The sequence below is a fragment of the Solanum verrucosum genome, unplaced genomic scaffold (assembly GCF_900185275.1).
Source record: "Solanum verrucosum unplaced genomic scaffold, falcon-dt-bn FXZP01000100.1, whole genome shotgun sequence".
NCBI classification, from domain to species: Eukaryota; Viridiplantae; Streptophyta; class Magnoliopsida; order Solanales; family Solanaceae; genus Solanum; species Solanum verrucosum.
The window spans coordinates 1,066,380-1,079,835 of NW_026020254.1; the positions used below are offsets into that span (position 1 = coordinate 1,066,380).

At 30.9% G+C, this 13,456-nt stretch overlaps 2 protein-coding genes across 2 annotated transcripts in view; one reads left to right on the top strand and one right to left on the bottom strand.

The window, feature by feature from the left end:
- LOC125833217 (glutaminyl-peptide cyclotransferase-like) overlaps positions 1–13,456 on the top strand; it is a 247,381-nt gene that overhangs the window by 1,267 nt on the left and 232,658 nt on the right. The gene's annotated exons all lie outside the window — the stretch shown is intronic.
- On the bottom strand, positions 9,613–11,063 carry LOC125833155 (probable WRKY transcription factor 29). Its single transcript, XM_049512296.1, has 3 exons — positions 10,807–11,063; positions 10,066–10,179; positions 9,613–9,913 (listed from the first exon to the last, which is right to left on the bottom strand). The coding sequence occupies exons 1-3, from the start codon at positions 11,061–11,063 to the stop codon at positions 9,613–9,615; spliced, it is 672 nt and encodes a 223-aa protein (XP_049368253.1).

Here is a 13,456-nt window from a genome sequence, read left to right on the forward strand (position 1 = left end):
AACTACATCAGCAAATACAGCACAACATATCAATATACAAATAACTAAAACACCATATACACTAATGTATTTGTTGTATAAACTAGTTACCTGATTGCATTTGACCTCACAGTTCTATATTGAAATATATTTTCAATTGCATAATTTTCCATCACAAATTTCAAAGTGGCTTTGTTCTTATACACTTGGTCAATCTCCACGTACTTATTACAAGGATCTGAAATGACTCCATCGCGGCTCCCTGACCCCAAGACACAAAACGGCTCTACCAATTCACCAATTGACAGATGCATAGTCTCAAAATCAGCAATACCATCATTACAAATTGATGTAACCATATCATTTTCCTGATTTGAACTTTCACACAGTTCAGTGATATTGCTACTATTATCCATTTTGCTTATACAAATTGGATACTTGTTGAAGTCATCTGCAGACCTTTTGTGAATCAACATTGGCGTTTTGCTTTCTTTAACCCTATACTCAATTTTCAGCTTAATCAAATTTGTATCAACACCGAGTTGCATTGCAATAACATTATACAACTCCTTATACGATGAACTTTCTTTAAAAATCACCCCCTCAATTGTATAGTCAACGTAACAATTGTCATTGTCCCATCTACCGGAATGCATAACCAAAATAGCTAATGAAGCCATTTTCAATATTTCTGTATAAAAAAAAGTTATATATACATATACATTTATACTATTAAGAATTTCAACAACAAACATAACGTATATTTATACAAATATTAGCAACTTCAGTTATTCACATATATACATATTCCAATTACATACTCATAGAAACGTTTATATACACATTCTGCATATACATTTATATATAAATAATTATATACACAAATTATAACTTTATACACAATTATACAATTTCATACAAGTGCAGTGTTATGATGAAGATAACTGTATAAAACATACACATAATAGTTTCATATATGTATTATACATATCTTACTGAATCATATCTGAAAACCTATACGTATAAACTCTAAGCAAATATACAAATCCGAACACAAATATTATTGTGAAATGAGCGAATCTCCGATCACAAATTCAAAATAATCAACAAGTTCATCCAGAAAATTTCCAGATCACAAATTTTTGTAGATTATAAATTAACTATACAAATCATAAGTGTTAAACTCTATTTCGAACAAAATATACACCTCTCAATATACATTCAACTTAAATTGATGATAGTTAAAAAGGAAATCTGATTTTGAATACATGTTGAACACCATCTTCGACCTAAAAAAGCAAAATCAGAGTATGTTTTCGTCATAAAATTACCTCCTATTGCTATCTCTACAGTCCAATGATCTCGATTGTTTGTGTAGTACCGTCAATTGCTTGATCAATTTTCTGAATTGAGTTACAATGGAGTTCTTACTGTTGAAGACGACGAAGAAGGAAGGGAATTCGAATGGAACAGAACGTGCATGACTTCAGTGATTTTTTTCCTTTTTTTTCTAACCAAAATTAACGCCCTTTTCTTTTTTAAACTATCAATATGTATATATAAAAAAAAAAATGACAAGCGAATATACAGAAAGAAAAGTCCATAGCAAACTATAATTTTGCTACGGACTGCAATTTTACAAAGTTTGCTATAGCATGCAATTAGCAATTTTTTATTTGCTATATGTAAAATTTTCTATTTTTTTTTAGATGTCATAAATTTTGTTTCGAAATAAATATGTCAATCGACTAAATAAAATATTATTGAGTGTTAATGGATATTAGTACTTACATTTATCGTTCTTTGTACATATACTTCTTGTACAATTTTGACCACAAGGGTCCTATATCACATGCCTTATATATAACTAATGATACATGTGTAAATATAACTATTCTTACCATATTGATCAACTAATGTTATCTTGTGAAATTCTTCAAGTATTATAAAAAAGTAGTATATAATATATCCACATTGATCAATCACATCAACTTATATTTTGTATTTTCTTGTATAATTATTTACTCAGAATTTTATTTTAATAATATTAATGTTATTTTATAAAATCATATATTATATGACTTGATATACACATACAATACACGTATAAAATTAATTTTTAGCCTTCAATACTTTTAAGTAAAAAATATGTGGCTAAAAATATCATGACATCGAAATAATAGATAAGTTTGTTTAAAAAAAAATCCACGTCTAAAAAAGTGAGTTCCACTTTCTTTATCCTTCCCATAATTAAATTATCTATCCTTACCCCATTAATCAAAATAATACCAAATGTAAATGATTGAGCATATGTGCTAAGAGACTAATTATGTACAAATTATGCAGAAAAAGAGATGTAATTAATTAGAAGACTAGTTTAACATACTGTTTGGTATAGAAATTAGTTACGTAGAAATTATATTACAGTGATTATTAATTAGAAATAGACGTTAATATATCAATTATTTGGTTCAAAGATTGGTTATATCACAATGTATATTACAGAGATTTTTATGTGATAAATAATAATATAGTGATTATTTTGTTAATGAATAATATAGGGAAAAAGATCTGAAAAATACTCTAACTTTGATCGAAATTGCTGTTATGATGCCAAACTTTGGAAAGGACCTTTTACCCCCTGTACTATTTAATAGTGTATTTTAAAGGTATAGATGTGCCTACGTGGACAACATAAATATTACATCATTTTAAATAGTAATGTGTCCACGTGGGCACACATATACCTTTAAAATACACTATTAAATAGTGCAGGGGTAAAAGGTCCTCCATAAAGTTTGGTATCGTAACAACAATTTCGGCTAAAGTTAAAATATTTTTCAGACCCTTTTCTCAATAATATAGGGATGTGCGATGAATAATGATACATGTATTGTGATGTAGAAATTACTTATTTTAAGAATATGTATGTCGTTAGACATTCTTGTCCTTGTAAGTAATTGTCCAAAATCAATATAAAAGTAATTAATTATTTTCACCGTTAACTTTACTCAATAAATGTAAAGAAAGATTAATATGGTGCAAAAGAGAGTATTATTAAATTAAGGCCAGAAATGTATATAATGGTAATTTAGTCAAATTACCCTTTTAACTAATGTTAGCTTAATAGTTAAGGGTAATATTAATCAAATTACACTTCTAATTAATGTTATCTTAAAAAATATGAAAAAAACGTATGACACGGATCAGAGGGAGTAATACAATGTTCAATACTAAAATCAAGTAATTCTTCATTAAGTATGCAAAGCTTCATATCAATACATATAGTCAAATTTTGTAACGGTTTATACATAGAAAATTGCATTTATTGTTACTCCCCACAATATTGAAGGAGGAGGATTTTGTTAATCCCAACATATTAAAGGTCATTTAAAAATTATTTCAGAATTAATTAATTTCATCCATCATACCAAACGATCCTTTAGAATTATATATTTGATACATGTTTAAAATAGATGACTATAAAATTGTCATTTAGCAAAATTCTAAATTAGGAATAAGAAAATAAATATGATAGTAAACCACTAAATATATAAAGGGGAAAAAGTCTATACCACAAATATAATTTAACATATAATTATGACAAATTACTTATTCAATCTTTCAAATTAATACTAATCATAAGCACATATAATTGATTTTTAGGTGTGAAATTCTTTAAATACATATAATGCATGCATAAAATAAGAAAACTCATCTATAAATCTTATTTATATAAACACCAACCATTTACTGTAGTTAAAAATATTTGTTTAGTTGATAATAATATACACAATAATAGCTTATGCAAATGAAATCAAGAAAGCTCTTGACGTCGTACAACATTGTTAAAGACACTATTATTGTCTTAGTTAACCACAAGAGGAAAAAAGAAATTAAAATATATTTACCATGAAAACGTTGGAAAGTTGGAGAAATTAAAATAAAGTTAAGTAATACTGCCCCGTCCAACAATACTTGTCTACTATAGTAAATTAATAGTTGTCTAACAATACTTGTCCATTTTATGAAATTCATGGATAATTTCACTTCATTTCTAATTTACCCTTATCATTAATTATAGTCATTTCCCTATTATATTTTTTAGGGATAAGGGTTTGAAAAATACTCCAACTTTGGCTGAAATTGCTGTTACGCTACCAAACTTTGAAAATGACCTTTTACCCCCATATACTATTTAATAGTACCTTTTAACCCCTGTACTATTTAATAGTGTATTTTAAAGGTATATATGTGCCTACGTGGACATCATAAATATTATGTCATTTTAAATAATAATGTGTCCACGTGGGCACATATATACCTTTAAAATACACTATTAAATAGTGCAGGGGGTAAAAGGTCATTTTCAAAGTTTGGTATCGTAACAACAATTTCGGCCAAAGTTGGAGTATTTTTCAGACCCTTATCCCTATTTTTTAAGACATTGTATTTAGTATATTCAAAGGATGATATAGTAAAATTACCTTTCTATTTATAGTTTCTTAATTAAGGGGTGTGCCAAGTCAATAGTGAACAACTATTGTTGGACAGAGGCCAGAGGGAGTATATATGCATAGATTACACACACAAAAAATTTTCACACTCCTTTCCATTTTAACATGAGATTTGATTTTACAGTCTTTTACAAACATATTTTTAGTTTTATGTTCTTTTACTAGAGATTTTCATTTTTATACGTACGAGATCTTTATTTTTACTCGAGATTTGAAAATTATCATTTTCTTCAAACAATAAATATAAGGTGTAATGACTAGTTACCCCTATTAGTTAGATTTTTTTTTTAATTGAGCAGTATTAAAAAGAACTATTACTTTTTTAATGTCACGATCCAGACTGTCGTGAGTGACACCCATACTAACCCTCCGGTGGGAGAACCATTAATACTAATTAGCTAACCAAAGAACTACACAACTTAATCAAAACTAAGACATTTAAAGTTACTGAAGTAGGTTCAAATGCTAAGGAAAGAAATAGGGAGTTCCCATAAACTCCAAACAAAAGTCTAACAACCAAAACAAATGCAAAAGTAATACCTAGAACCTAAAAGTCAATGTACCAAAACTCTAACAAGAACCATAAGTCTAAACAAGAAGGGGTACAACCCCATACTAAACATAAGAAATCTAAGGAACTAGTCTAAGTCTGAAAATGTGAACATAAACATAAAGAAAACTCATGACATCCCAGAAGAACTGGCTCACCCTTGAATTCGAAACGATCACTGATCTTCTAAGTGAGGTCTGTCAATAGCCGTCGGAAGATGCCCTGTACTCAACAAAGAAAGAGCAAGTGCAGTATGAGTACACAACCACAATGTACTGGTAGGATCACACGACTATCCCACTAAGTGCAACATACATAAGTCAATACAACATAATAATAACATGCATACACCGAACATATACAATTTCAATACCATTTATGAATAACGATCAAGTTCACAATTCTCAATTACACAATTATGTCAAGCCAATGGTACTCTCATGGAACCCACACCCAAACTGTTAGCGTACCGGTACATGGTACCCGATCCAATGTTTATGCCGAAACGTGGCAACCGATCCCATGTTTATGTCGGAATGTGGCAACCGATCCAAGTTAGTGTGTCGGAACGCAGCATCCGATCCATTCAACAATCCACAATCACAATCACATAAAGTACATTCTCAAAATCATACAATCAAGTCATGATTCATGGCATTCATATTTCATCTATCCTCATTTACAATTAGTGTGATCAATAATGCAACATCTGCATACATACATGTATTATAATGATGCAAGAACAAACATACATCACACAACATGAAATCACAACCATCACCTACCTCAAACAAAGCTTGGATCCCCTAAGAAACTTGATTCTTCCCTTTTTGGATCCTTTCCGCTTGTTCTTGGTCTACAAATAATTAATGTAACGCGGGAATCAATAAACAATATCTAATTACCCAAATTATCAACAACCCTGACAACCCTAGATCAAACTCATGATCCCAATATCCAAATTAGGGCTTTTTCCACCATAAATTCCAGATCAAAATCCTCCCCCATCGATAATTACCCATTAGATTACATTCTACGAATCGAAAAATGGATTCGGGGAGTTAAAACCTTACCTTTAGCCCCAAGAATGGTGAAAAATGGTCAAGAAAACACCTGGGGTCATCTCCTAACTCTCAAAGTCGAAAAGTGCAGAATAAAACATTTTTTGGGATTTATTTCCAACTTAAGTCGCGTCTGTCCCGCCACAACGGTACTCACCTTGCTACAATGGTCCCGCCCTGACGGGAAAATCCCGCCTTAGCGGCTTGCACGGAACCAGTGAGCAAATTTAATAATTTCAATACCCCCATTTCACAACACACCTTCAACCAACGACACTCAGAAACTACCCGTTCACGCTAAGATCAGTTTCGGGAGTTCTACTCACCCGAATTCAATTCCGTAAAGTCATACGGGTTCCTTAACGTCTTAGCTATCTACTCATGTGATCAAATTCATAATTAGATCACCCAATTGTTACCCGATTTCCCTAGACCTTACTGACTCCAATTCCGTCCAAATCTGGACTAAGTTGGGAAATTTCAAGTTACTACGAAAAAGTTTTTCGGCCCAAATTTTTTCCCTGTTGGCTTTTCTATAACGACAAGAACAGGTCGTTACATTTAATATTAAGGATAGTTGAAAATAATTGCCAAATTTAATCTTAAATTTCAATGTATAAACCAAGTCATATAATTTTTCTTAAAAAGAGAACTATTTGAGAAAATTGAAAAACAACTTATAGAAGGGACCAAATAAGATTATCACATTTAAGAACAAAAGAGTGACAAAAAAAACTAAAATAGAAATATGACTAGAAGAGATTATATTTATCGTTCTTTTTACACAATTTTTTTCAATAAATTAGACCACAAGGGTCATGCATCACATGCATATTACATTACTAATTCATTTTAATGTAAACAAGATTATCTTTACCCTACGGATTGACTGATGATATCTAGTACAATTTTTTAAGTACTATAAAAGAAATAGTATAGGATAGATCCACATTGATCAATCACATAAACTTTTACTTCATATGATTATCAAATAAAAAAGTAATCATTTTGTTTTGCCTTTCTTTTGATCCTCTAAATTAAACCACCATCTGTTTATATAGGATTATCAAAGTAAATCATTGAAGAGATACAAAGAAGCAACATAAAATTTAAATTGTCACACTATGGATCAGAAACTACAAATAAGTAAAAAAGAATTCAGTTTAAAATAAATGCATGCTTATATACCAACATAATTAATGGGCATGAGTTTTTTTTTCTTCTTAAATGCAAGAAATTAATAAATAGATACCTTGTAAATAAAAAAATAAATTTCACTTCTTCTATTGTTGAGAATTTTTCAGCTAAATCATCAAAATTGGTTTGCTAATCCATTACTAGTATAACATCAATTTGGAACGTACAAACTACAATGACAGATGTTTCAATATTTCTATATAAATTGGATATTTTCCTAAAATGAAACTTATTGTTATGGAAAAAATTATAATATCGAGGAACTACCGAGAAAGAAAAATCTAATCAATCACAAAAATTAAAATCTAGATTATTTCGATTCTATCAAAATTCTCCCCACTAGTGAATTTTGTAGTGCATCATCTCATATTAATTTATGCTCTTCTATTTAAGTTGTATTCGAGTTTAAAAGAAAAGGTGATTTCTGGTGAAAAAATATTATCGTATTGACTTCTGGATAAGTTATATCTATGTGAGATTAATATTTAAGGTTTGGGAGTATGCTAAGGGATCAATAATGAAAATTATGATTAAGGTAAGAAGAGATATGGAGAGATATTGCTTGTGTTATAATATATGTTGGCATAATGTATTGTTGTTTCTGTTGATTTTATGATGCTTTACGTGAAACTAATTCAGGTCGGCCCATGATACCTACTTAGTGTGTATGGTATACTGATGCTATTCTTGTTACGCCTTTTGTTGGTATAAGTTTGTTTCAGGTTGCTTGAACGTGGGATGACAATTACTTATCATCAACTACCATCTATTGTGTTCTCAAATAGAAGTTGTATGAGTATTTTTCGTTATTTATTACATTTTCTATTCATACTTTATTAGCAACTCTTTTACCTATCTAGACTAAGTCCTTGAAATGGTAGATGCAAATTGGAAAACATTAGAGGTAGATGCAAATTGGAAAATATTGAGGAATTAATTGTTGAAGAGCAAATCTAAGCACTGAAACCTCCCAATTATCATGATAGGACGCAAGTCCTCCATATTAGGAAAGCCTCTCGACAACTAATAATTTTGATAAGAGAAGTTTAGTATTTTGAATAATTAATAGAGAGATTAATGCGGTGCAAAAAGAGATAGTATTAAATTAAAGTCAAGATTATATACGAATAATTTAGTCAAATAACTCTTTTAATTAATCTTTTTTAAGGGGTGAAAAATAAATATGACAAGTAAAAATGCACTAGTAGTAGAATGTTCAATATTGAAATAATGTATTACTTCATTAATTATGCAAATTTTTTATATTAATAATTAATTGATTTGTAACAGTTTATAAGTGGAGATTGCATTCAATGCTACTCCTAACAACATTAAAGACCACAAGGATTTCGTAAATCCCTATACTTATTATAATTATTTATTTGACACATGTTTCTTGCTCAAAGATAAATATGACTATAAAAGTATCCTTTAGCAAAAATAAAATAAAATATCAGGAATAAGAAAATCAAAATGATTTGTTGAGATATTTATAAACCATTGATGATATAGAGAAATAATTTATACCATCAAAAAATAATTTAACAGAGTAGAATAAATTACTTATTCCGATGTGATTTAGTTCCGGATTCTTCTTTTTCTCCTCTTTTTTTTTTTTTTTTTTAAATTTATGACGTCTTTGATAATGTTGTGTGATGTCAAGATCACTCTTGATTTCATCTATATATATATATTTTTTTTTTCTCCTCTTGTTTTTTTTTTTAAAAATAATTTATAACGTCTTTGATAATGTTGTGTGATGTCAAGATCACTCTTGATTTCATCTATATATATATATATATATATATAGCTTCTAAAATTGAATTGTGATATTCTAATACTTTGTACAATTTAATGTATAAATTGAGAGTTTGAGGCTGGTGACTTTTCTTAAAAGAAAGAACTATTTGAGAAAATACAAGAACAACTTACAAGAGGGGCCAATTTTTCATATTAAAAAACAACAAAAGATAGCGAAGCTGAAAATAATTCATATCTAGCTATCTAGAGAAGCATCATTTTCTATGACATGGTTAAACATAACAAACTATAAATCTAAAATTTTCCTTTGACCCCACTTGTAACTAAAAAAGAAACATGACTAGAAGACAAAAGGTGCTCATAGTAGAGTTGGTGGAGAAGGGGGAAAAAGATCAATTTCTCTTGTCCATTTCATCCCCATAAGATGGAAGTAGTAATTCTTGGAGCTATTCAAAATCCATGAAAATATTGTATGTCATGCGTTTTCTCCTCCTCTTCGATATCGTCTTTGTTCTCCACCACAACATCAACCATTTCATTATTTCTCTCAAATTTCAAGTGTAGGTGCAGTTGGACTAATTGAAGAGGCGTCAACTTTGAAATGCTTAGCACGCTTGGACGAGGATGATGATGCATTCAAGTTTAACGCTTTGGGCACAATATTTTTACTTTTTGGAAGTTTGCGTTTGGAACTATTGTTGTATAAAGCAAGAGATCTACGATATGTAGGAGGATCATGGTTGTGTTCATCAGAATAGGACATCAAAAGATAGTTCTCATTCTTTGGGCTTTTCTCAATTATTTTTGTAGCTTTGCAGGATCCTGATGCACTACATTTAAAGTAGTTCCTGATATATCATATACACAAAATATAATTAGTACTGGTCAAATATTACATTTGTCTACATTTACCATTAATAGTTTTTACTACTTTTTATCACAAAAATTGAGAACTGAACAACATTTTCTACGATATGAAAAAATGATAAAGAGAGCAAACCTTGGGAATGGAGAACGTTTGATTGACTTCTGACCATACTTACGCCATGCCCATTTATCATCTGTGAGTTCCTCTTGCAACACTTCATAGAAAACTCTTGTTGACTGATTTTTTCTGATTTCAAATCAAAAGTAAAAAAATTAAAACTTTAAACACGCACACTTAAAATTTAACAGAGAAAATAGTTACCTTTTAATAGTTTTGATCAGAGGAGTCTGCATGGGCATAGTAAAATTAGGATAAACTTGATACTGTATCACAAGTTGTTGTTGTAGATCTATCGATTGTTGTGGTGTTGTAGTGGTTGTTGGCACACACGTTATCATTGTTGGCAATGGATGAAGAAAAAATTGTTGCCTAAATTGAGTTGGTTGAATGAGATGTAAGTACATTTCTTGGTTTTTGTTTTGGTCCATGATTATGACCTGGTCATTTAATTTTTCAAATTGTTGTTGTGGATCGATTGGTTCTTGTGGTGTTGTAGTTTTTGTTGGCGTACACGTTATCGTTGTTGGTAACGTAGGAAGAAAAATTTGTTGACTAAATTGTGTTTGTTGAATGGGATCTAAGTACAAATTATCATTTTGATTCTTAATTATATCCTGGTCATTTGATTTTTCAAGTTGTTGTAGATAAATCGACTCTTGTGATGTTGTAGTCGTTGTTGGCACACACGTTATCGTTGTTGGTAATGAAGGAAGCATGATTTGTTGACTAAATTGATCAATGGGATGTAAGTACATCTCTTGGTTAGAATTTTGGTCCATGATTATGACCTGGTCATTTGATTTTTTCTGGTGAGCAATTGAAAAATCTATAGAGAAAATCTCAGATAAGTCATTAAAATTAGGCATGTCAGCAACAAAATTTTTGTCAAAAGTATTCCAATCATCATTTTCAGAAGTCACCAAGCCTGAGTTAGGAGTTGTAACATCGTTAGGCTTATTAATATTACAACTTCTTACTACAACGCTTAAATCCCAATCATTATCCTCCATTTTAAATCTATATATATATCTAATTATATCTAGTTAACTGCAACAAAATGGGATAGGGGCAAGATAATCCTTAAGAATTTAAAAATGTATTTATTAAAAAACTAAGGATGTTTTCTTTAAGAGAGGAGTGAGGAAAAGATAAAAAAAAAGGGGCTGATTTATGAAGGAAATAACTGAATTTTTTTTAAGTGGGTAGAAAGTTAAAAATCAAAGACTGGGATGAAGAAAGGTGAACCAAATTGGCATATTATATAGAGAACTCTGAGAGGTACCTACCTGCTCCCTGCTCATCCATATTCAATTAACATTTAATAAAAATTTAATGTTCTTTTCCATTTCATGATGAGGATAATTAGAATATAATAAAAGAGAAGATAAAAATAATCTCTTGTACCCATTTGTTAAAGAGTCAAAAAGTTTGATTTTTTAAATTAAAAAATTCTTAAATAGTGAAACGGAAGTCCCCTAAGAAAAGAAAATTTGCAATTTCAATAATTTTATGCCCCTTGACTTTACAATAATCTCAAAGTGGGGCCAATAATTATAGTCAATATTTTCTCTAAGAAATATATTTAGTGCAACATGACCTCATCACATAAGAATATGTTAATAACTTTGATAAAGCAGCAATATATGTTATAGATGCTTTCGATTTTTAAATGTTGTAATGTATTGAAAAGGGAAACTACACGCATGCACTTCATAACTTTGATGCAACACTCGAAATATTTTTAAATTGAAAAGTCTACATAGATTAAATTAAAAAATAGTCCAATACATAAAATAGTTCGTGTGTACAAAAGTCTACATATACTAGATCTAAAGACAGCTCAATGCATTAAATGTTGTGTTCACACATAATTAGAAAAAAAATGTTGTAGCCTAAGAGATGTGATATATAAAGTCTAGTCCACATTTCGCTCTTGTACTGGGAGATCGATAACCGGGCTCTGATACCAGTTTGTTATGACCCAACCCACCGGGCCGTGCGGGCACCTACATACTAACACCCAAGTAGGAGAACCCTCATATCCCAACAATTAAAATCATGCGAAAAATTAAGGAAACGGAAGAATAAAGGAATTTCATGTACTATTTTTATAAACAAGAGCTCTAAAAAAACGACTCAGAGTTAAGACTTATAAAGTAATTAACATTCCCAGGAATCTAGTCTAAACAGGTACAAGATCTACTAAGAGTAAAAATAAGACATAATAAATAAAAGACACAACTCCCACCATGCGGAAGGAAAAATAGAAGCTGTTGGAGAATTTCTTCGTCTTCATCTAATGAAACATCACCAACCTGCATCCAGACTATGCCAAAAAGGCATAGCAAGAGTAGTATCAGTACAAAACCACACATACTGGTAGGCATTATCGGTCAACCTGACGCCCACCGCATAACATAAGAAATCAACTAGCAAGAACCTGCAAATAACCACTCGTTCTCCACCTTTACCCTCTCTCAAATACCTCAAAATTTTACGAGTACCCTTACTACGAACCACCTTCTCAGTCAACCTACTTACTAATTTCTTGATCATAGCCTAACCATTCTATCTCTTAGAAGAGTTCACGAATACAACTACAAGCATTTCGACTAACCACACGACATGTTCTTACTTTCTCCTCATCTTACCCAGTCCTTGCCACATGACACATCATATCAAGGCTTCCTGCTACTAACCACTAATCCCTTTCCCCAACAGTGGGATCTACCTAAGTATTTCCATCTCGTACAATACCCTCACTTCTTACCCTCGTAACACACGGACAACCCTTTCTCTAAAATATTACGACCCTTGAACCCTTTCTACATACTGCACCGCATTCTGATTGGGCTTATTCTTTACAGTTCATTCAACAACGAGATACTTAATTGATTTACCCAACATAGTAGAACAATCCGATATAGGTCATCATAATCATTAAACAATTTCGGGGAAAACAATATCAAATATCATTTACGAACAACGTACAACATCACAATCTCAAGTATACAATTATAACAAGTCATTAGTCCTCTTATGGAACTCAAACCCAAACTGTTAGCATACCAGAACGTGGTACCCGATCCAATGTTTATGCCGGAACGTGGCAACCGATCCTATTTTTATGCTAGAAAGTGAAAATCGATCCAAGTTAGTGTGTCGGAACGCGACACCCGATCCATTCAATAAGCCATATGTCACGTCCCGAGCCTACACCCCGGACGTGGCTGGCACTCGAAAACCATCGCTAGCCCGAAGCGAACCCTTGGACTGACTTACTTACTCAGTGGAAGACTCTTAAGCATTATTACAATGATCAAATGCACTTTTTCAATAGTTAAATAAAATAACTTAGAATGTTTAGAAGTCCACATTCAACTTGGCCAAAATGGCAAGTCAA

What these genes read in the sequence shown, in the direction of transcription:
- LOC125833155 (XM_049512296.1), bottom strand. Translation starts at nt 11,063, where the DNA reads ATGGAGGATAATGATTGGGATTTAAGCGTTGTAGTAAGAAGTTGTAAT. An exon ending in CAAAATTCTAACCAAGAGAT is followed by an intron (nt 10,180 to 10,806) that starts GTACTTACATCC and finishes ATTTGAAATCAG; the next exon opens with AAAAAATCAGTCAACAAGAG. An exon ending in AAACGTTCTCCATTCCCAAG is followed by an intron (nt 9,914 to 10,065) that starts GTTTGCTCTCTT and finishes ATGATATATCAG; the next exon opens with GAACTACTTTAAATGTAGTG.